This window comes from Drosophila miranda, chromosome XL (genome assembly GCF_003369915.1).
Source record: "Drosophila miranda strain MSH22 chromosome XL, D.miranda_PacBio2.1, whole genome shotgun sequence".
NCBI lineage: Eukaryota > Metazoa > Arthropoda > Insecta > Diptera > Drosophilidae > Drosophila > Drosophila miranda.
In genome coordinates, this window is record NC_046673.1 from 6222323 (window position 1) to 6230348 (window position 8026).

The window sequence follows — 8026 nt, forward strand, 5'->3', positions numbered from 1 at the left end:
ATTTAAATATATGTGCAACTACGCTCTTATTGATGTTTCGATATGATAATTATAATTTGGATTTATATTAAGAAACTTAATAAAATCAAAATGCCTTCAGTGGCAAATTTAAAATTAACAACAAATGCCTCCCTGGCTTAAATCTAAACTAGTCATAGATTTATTTGTAATTTTTCCCGTCACCCATTTCTTTTGCAAATGAAAATCATGGGGCAGGTGTGTGGGACATAGTGCAGACATCTCCGAGATGTCGGTTAGGAAGGCAGAACCTAAGTGTTGTAGCCTTCTTCTGCTGAGAGCTGGACAGGAGCAGAACAGGTGTTCCAATGTCTCCTCCTCGTCCTCGTCTCTGCAGCTCTGCAGAAATCATTATGTGGGGCACCCAGCCTGTTAGCGTGGGTGCCTATTAGCCAATGTCCTGTGAGGGAACGTATGACTGCGCTCCATCTTTCCCTGCCTAGTTTGCAGAGCTCAGAGGTGCGCTTCTTATCTATGGTCGTGCATGTTTGCCGAGTTGTGTGACAACGTGACCCGTGAACGTATTGCTCCTTTATGATGAGCTTACAGGTGGCCATAGGCATACAAATATCTTTCTTATCTTGGAGAAGGGGGGTCGTAGTACCAGATCTGGCCAGCTCGTCCGCTATGCAGTTGCCCTCGATGTCCCGGTGGCTCGGGAACCAAATAAGGCTGATAGCAAATTGCTGAGCCATCTCGTGAAGAGATTTGCGGCAGTTCGCCACAGTAGCCGAGTTCGAGGAGATCGCGTTAAGTGATCTGATCGCAGCTTGGCTATCGCCGTAGATGTTGAGATGGGTTGCCGTGGCGGCAACCGTATGAAGGCAGTACAGAGCCTCCCTGATTGCTGTAACTTGCGCTTGGAAGACACTACAGATCCGGAAACCTGAAACATTGCCTTATGTTTAGCTGTTCAGAGTATATTCCTCCTCCGTAAAGGTGCTTATGGCTCCATCTGGGCCTAGGAGTCCCTCGAGCCATTCGTCTCTGTGAGGGATAATGGTGCTGAATGGAGTATCCGTGTACTTTATTGGAACTTGATAGTCCGTTCTCGCTGGGACAATGTTGTTTTTATTTAGTATGGATGAGTGACCTGTGTGCTGAGGTACCCATTGTTCAGAGTCTCTAAGACGTATTGCTGCCATTTCTGCCCGCTCCTTCCCTGCGAGGTCAAGGCTCTGGAGGCTTAACATGGCGCTTAGCGCATCATTTGGTGTGGTTCGAAGAGCTCCGCTGATGCAGAGGGCGGCAGTTCGTTGAACTTTGCCCAGCTGATTGGTGATTGTCCTTTTTGTTAGGGCAGGCCACCACACAGTGACTCCGTAGAGTAGAGGTCCACAGGACTATGCTTGGGTTCATCACTCTATCCTTGACATTCAGGCTCCAGTTAAGCTTTTTGTCAATTACCAACCCTAAGTAACTGGCACTGCCACTGAAGGAGACCCTGTATCCATTTAGTATTGGGGGGTTGAAGGGCGGGACCATGTATTTATTTGTGAATAACACGAGGGATTGCGTTTTCGAGGGATTTCGTCCCAATCCGCACGATTCTGTCCATCCGGACAATCGAGCAAGCTTTGCGGTCATTAAGTCGCAGAGTGTTTGGGGGTATTTCCCCGCAAAGATAATTGCAACGTCGTCCGCGTATGCCACCACTTTACAGCCCCCCCCCTTCCAGGTCGCATAGAATCTTATTGACTGCCATGTTCCACAGAAGAGGAGACAGGACTCCACCTTGCGGGGTTCCTCTGTTGACATACCTCGACTGGGTGTACGATCCCATCGATTATGTCACCGTCCTGCGTATGAGCAATTGATCAATGAGCATCACCAAGTGACGGTCCACCCCCAGGTCAGTCAGGGCTTCTGTAATAGCGCCCGGTATGACGTTGTTGAAGGCTCCCTCGATAACGAGAAAAGCTATTAGTGAGTATTCTTTAAGATGCAGAGATTTTTCTACACTCGAGATTACTGTATGAAGTGCCGTTTCCGTGGATTTTCCTTTCCGGCAGGCATGCTGCGCACTTGAGTACTGCTGAGGACTTATGGTTGTCCGTAGTTTTAACCCGATAAGTCTCTCAAAGGTTTTGAGTAGGAAAGACGATAAACTGATTGGTCTAAAGTCTTTCGGGTTTGAGTGTGAGGCTTTACCTGCTTTAGGGATGAATACTATCCCAGCCTTAAGCAATGCTTGTGGTATTGTACATACCGAAATATAACTGTAGGTATATTTTAAATATTTATATTTAAAATCGGATTTTGTATTACTACTTACCGATGATCGCAGTGTACAAATGGTCAGGCGACTTTAGGAACTTCTTGCCAAGCACTCCATCCACATCGCACTCAAACCCAACCGTTTCAGTAAAAATGTTGTTTATATTTTGCACCACTGAACCCGGATGCAGGCGCTGATGCATGCTAGAAATATTTTGATAGTAATATTAGATATACCATAGAAAATACGTGTTTGACTCGATGACCGTTCCCAATCCTTATACCCTATACTCAAAATGAGTATAGGGGTATATTAGATGTGTGGTGAAAATACATTCATATATTTTTGATCAGCATCAATAGCTGAGTCGATTGAGCCATGTGTGGACAGCACATCCGTCTGTCCGTCCCTATGAGCGCGTAGTGCTCAGAAGCTTCACCCCGTGCCTTTCCGCACCACAAAGGACGAAAATCTGTGCCATCCACAATTTTGAAGATACGAGAAAGTTAAAAACGCACAATCATAGAGAATGAACACATCTACCAGATTGCCGAATCTTGATTAGATCGAATTATTATAGCCAAAAGTAACAAATCAATTTGCGGTGGCTACGCAATGAGACGACGACATGTTCTGACTGATTTTCTGTCCCTCTCGCACGCACTCTTTGTCGTTTCGTTTAATATTGTGCAGTGTCTGCCGGAGAAGAGCCATACTGACTAAGTATCGGGTAGAGTTGCGGTCGTCGCAACGTTCGCCCTCGTTCTTTTTATACCCGATACTCAAAATGAGTATTGGGGTATATTAGATTTGTGGTAAAAGTGGATGTGTGTAACGTCCAGAAGGAATCGTTTCCGACCCCATAAAGTATGTATATTCTTGATCAGCATCAATAGCCGAGTCGATTGAGCCTTGTCTGTCTGTCCGTCTGTCCGTCCGTCCGTCTGTCCGTCTGTCCGTCCGTCCGTCTGTCCGTCCCCTTCAGCGCCTAGTGCTCAAAGACTATAAGAGCTAGAGCAACGATGTTTTGGATCCAGACTTCTGTGATATGTCACTGCTACAAAAATATTTCAAAACTTCGCCCCGCCCACTTCCGCCCCCACAAAGTTCGAAAATCTGTGGCATCCAAAATTTTAACGATACGAGAAAACCAAAAACGCAGAATCGTAGAGAATGACCATATCTTTTAGACTACAGAATCTGAATTGGATCGTATTATTATTAGAGCCAGCATCAAGAAAACAATTTCATTTTTTCTCGCCCTGTCTCTCTCTAACACACACGCAGTATAGCCGGCTTTGCTTAGAGTAAAACATTAGCGCCTAGATCTCAGAGACTACAAAAGCTAGAGCAACCAAATTTGGTATCCACACTCCCAATATATCGGACCGAGACGAGTTTGTTTCAAAATTTCGCCACACCCCCTTCCGCCCCCGCAATGGACGAAAATCTGGGAATATTCACAAATCTCAGAGACAATTAACGCTGGAGTAACCAAATTTGGTATCCGCACTTCTGTTAGATCTCACTATAAAACGTTTATCTCAAACTTTCGCCTCGCCCCCTTCCGCCCACACAAAGGACGAAAATCTGTTGCATCCACAATATTGAAGATACGAAAAAACTAAAAACGCAGAATCATAGATAATGATCCAATCTGATCCAGATTCAGGAATCTGATAGATATGGTAGATAGATATAGCCAATAGGAACAAATCAATTTGCAGTTGTTACGCAGCGCCCGACGTCACGCTCAGACTGATTTTCTGTCTCTCTCGCACGCACTCTTTGTCGTGTCGTTTAATATTAGCGGCGTCTGCCGGAGGAGAGCCATACTGACTAAGTATCGGGTATAAATGTAGAGTTGCGGTCTCCGCAGCAACTCACAACGTTCCCTCTCGTTCATTTTGTGCATATTTTCCAAATATTCTTTAGTTTTCTCTATCTCTTTCACTCTTTTGCGTTTACACATTAGCCGCTGATTAGGCGGTCTGGGCAAGTGTCTAAGCAGATAATGTACAGATGTACATACATATTATATATCAACTTAAAGATGGCGCACCCTGTATATATATGTAGGTATAAAAAGTACATTTTCTTGTTGGCAAAAATTTCATGTACTCAAATTATGTACATAACACAGTAACATTACAGTAAGTACATATGTATCCTGACCGTGTGTATGGCGAAAATAATAGAATAGAATACCTCAATTGATCTAGGGGCTCAAATATTATATAAAGCTTGGATTTGAAGAAATAAAATCCGTTTCAATTTGGAACTCAACAAATGTGGATCGGATCTTTTCCTTTAAAGGTCTAAAATTTCGAATCCAAAAATTCCTGTACTAAACGTAGTGAATAATATAGAATACATAATAATAATATAATAAATCAGTCATAATATCTATAGAGTTGGTTCCGTGCTGTTTTTGTTTATACTTCTGAGACGGTATCTCTCTACATGTTTTAGTATGTTTTCAATGTTGATGAGAATTTTTTTTAGAATTTTCTCTATTTGATCCAAGCGAATATTTAGGCTGATGGGCAAAGACAAATGCAAAGGGAACATTAAATATTATGATTCAAGAAATATTTTGGAGTTCTTACCGATCCAATTCCTCCTCTGTTACTCCGGGTCGATTATTCTTAAAGTAACTCGGCCTGAAAACGTATTTGATTAAGTGAGAATTTCTCGTAAGTATGTTGATATGGAAACTTACTCTGTTGCTTCTGTGTTCTCTCGCAAGACTTCAGTCTCTTCTTCTGCGGAAGTGGCATACCCATCATTATCATGCCGAAATCGAGGCTTCCGTCTGCAGTGGGTGATCCAGTAAACTGTTGCAGCCAGTTTCTTATAAACATACGAGCCCAAAATACTTTGTCCTTTGCTAACATCTTCAGTTTTGACCGACTTATACGTTCCAATAAGCATTGCAATGACCATGTTCTAATATTGCCATGTTCCCATGTTCCCAATGAAAGTATGTATATATAAAACGTTCAATTAAAGTCCCAATCTTACCAATAATATGAAGACTACAATGACAATGTAGGTGACGAAGAATATAGGACCCAGTACCCGATTGGCCTGCCCCATAAGCTTGTACTGAAAGTCACCCAGTATCATACGGATCATGGTAAAGAATGAGGTGACATTATTCCGGAAATCCGGATGCTCAGTGCCAAAAAGCAAGTGACCCACTTGAGCATAAGTCATGCACACAATCCCAAATATAAGACTGAAGCCAGGCAAGTCTTGTGAGCTCTACAAGTTTACAAATAATAATTAAGGAAAACTCTCCAACTATTTTATTAAGTACCCTTTTCACAGTCGCCGTGAACTGATATAATGACTTATTGAACGTGATGAACTTGAATATCTTGATCCATACGAGACAGTCTAGAATGGCCATCATCTTCCCGTAGATGGTATTACACAAGCAGAGAACATCGAGACTCAGATAGCCCTGGTTCATCTGGGCCTTAGATATTATTGATTTTACTTTGAAAGTGTGCCACACGTTATAGACGATAGCCAAATAGCAAAGCTTGAGACGAGAGGTACTCGTAAAATGGAGATCGAAAGGAATCTGTATGCGTAATACTTACCAATAAAACACTGACGTCGATAATATGTAGGATTGATTTTAAGTAGATCTTGCAGCTGGACTCTCTTAAGTGAGTGACAAAAGAGAAGGTGTAGTAAAAGACCATGATATACCAGAATATATGGATAACAGTCATGGTCAGACTACGATCGGAGAAGAATGAAAATTTGTTAACCGTTTGAACGTGTGTCCGCGGCATGGCACCACCAGTCGGAGGTATTTCAACTATAAGTCTAGAAGGGAGAATAGCTTAGACCTGCCTCATTCGAGTATTTGGTGAGAAATTTACTCATACTTGACGATCTGAAATACACCCATGTTCTCGTTATGCAGATTGAACTCCACCAAACACAACCTCGAGCCTCGGTCAAGCCAATGGAGCTCCTTCAATTTATGGAGCTTTTTTACATTCTCATCCATGTTGTAGGTCAGATTAATAGAGTATCCGCCACCAGCATATACGGTCAGAAGAGTCCAGATCGGTGTGACGTCTAGTTCAGACATCGTCCGATACGGTGTACCCTTGTGCATTGCGGTTTTGTCCTCGTCTGCGAGCGTAAATGCGGAGTAGCAGGAGTTGAAAAAACGAGCGAAGACCTTGTTCATATAGCAGCTTCCATTGCGGACGCGCATCTGGCGGAGGCGTGGTGGACCGAGCATAAGGTTCTCGTGCAGTAGTACACGATGCGGACCTGGCTCGGTGATATTGATGGCTGCAGCGCCGCAAGCCTCACTGCTGCCGCTCTCTCTGGTATTCCAGTTCGGGTCGATGCTATCGGAGCTGTCAGCTCGGTCAGCATAGTCGAATTTGCCGTCGGACAGTTCCGGGTCTTCTTGTCTACCGCTTCTGGCCTGTTCATTCTCAGCCCCATCGGTCGCAGTTGTCAAATTGGTCGGTGGACATATAGACGTACCAGTGGTCGTTATTGTCATACCTCCGCCTAATGTGACGACAAAGTGATTCTCCAAATAGTCCCACCAGTCAGGGACAGTAAGCAACTTATCAAACGAAATTACCACCGAAGGAGCCATGATCTTTTCGCGAAATCTAAACAGTTTTGTTATCTTTTCATTGAAGTGAAAAGTGTGCGGGTGACGCACTGAAACAGTAACTAAAATATAAAGTTAAGCATTTGGGATTTTGGTTAGTTCAATGACGAAGAAAATGCTCTGGTAATTTAAAATAATTTGGTAATTACTTAATTTAGCCAGAACAATTGTTTGAAAGCTATGTAAGAACATGTAGTTACGAAAATGTGAATGTTTTGATGAAATATCTTTGCAAACCAATATGCGAAACGTTTTTCGACACGCATACGCTCTCATGTTAGATTTCAGATCCATGCTGCTTATTAGTTAACAGAAAGGCTAATCTTATCTATGTTAAAGTAAATAGTTTATAGTTTATGAGATCTAGGCGCTTGTTAAGACGCACGGACAGACCGACATGATTATTTCGACTCGGCTATTGATGCTGATGAAGAATACATATATTTATGGGGTCGAAAACGCTGCCTGCCGGATGTTACACACATCTACTTTCACCACAAATCTAATATACCCTTACATTATCTGAGTATTGGGTATGAGAAGCGATTATGCCAAATTTCTCGGCAGATATTTATTTAATATTCAGCCTCCACTCACCCAATGATGTGATAACAAGAAAGATTAGAAACACAGCAAACTCCGTGAGACCGTCGACAACCTCCTCATCGGTGGTGTAGAGAATCTGCGATTTCTTCTCCTTCAGGAGGAAACCTGCTCTGGACTTGCGTCTATCTTTTGAAGCTTCTGATATCTTCTTTCGTCTTTTTTTATCTTTCGGCGTTAACTGTGTTTGTCCTACGGGGAGATCAGCTTGGCCAAAGGTCTGCACATGAGGCGATTCTGGTACTCGCGGGGTCATTTGACCTCGTCTGGGTTTGGGAGCCTTTCTAATACTCGTGGATGGCCTCTCTTGGTTTCCGACACCTCCTAGGGCTCGCGGTCGAGTCGGCGGCGGCACTCCCCGCGACGGTCTTGGAGGGGGGCTAGGGCGCTCAACCAGCTCTTTCCGTCTGTTACCCTGATCCTGTTGGGCCATATCAAATACAAAATTATATATTTTCCAAGACAAAAGTTTTTCTACAAGCTTTTTGGAAAAACAAAACAATATCTGAAAAGATACAGATGACAGC

At 43.2% G+C, this 8026-nt stretch overlaps 1 protein-coding gene across 2 annotated transcripts; it reads right to left on the reverse strand.

The window, feature by feature from the left end:
- Window positions 1-4347: 4347 nt before the first annotated feature.
- Window positions 4348-8026, reverse strand: LOC108164942 (polycystic kidney disease 2-like 2 protein). 2 transcript variants are annotated; one of them, XM_017300975.2, is made up of 8 exons: window positions 7494-8026; window positions 6142-6958; window positions 5848-6079; window positions 5559-5786; window positions 5261-5503; window positions 4959-5185; window positions 4846-4899; window positions 4348-4775 (listed from the first exon to the last, which is right to left on the reverse strand). In XM_017300975.2, exons 1-8 carry the CDS (start codon window positions 7930-7932, stop codon window positions 4643-4645), a joined length of 2373 nt encoding a protein of 790 aa, XP_017156464.1. In that variant the 5' UTR covers window positions 7933-8026; the 3' UTR covers window positions 4348-4642. The 2 variants fall into 2 exon arrangements, with proteins under 2 accessions (XP_017156464.1, XP_033241997.1); XM_033386106.1 differs by having other exon boundaries at window positions 6136-6958.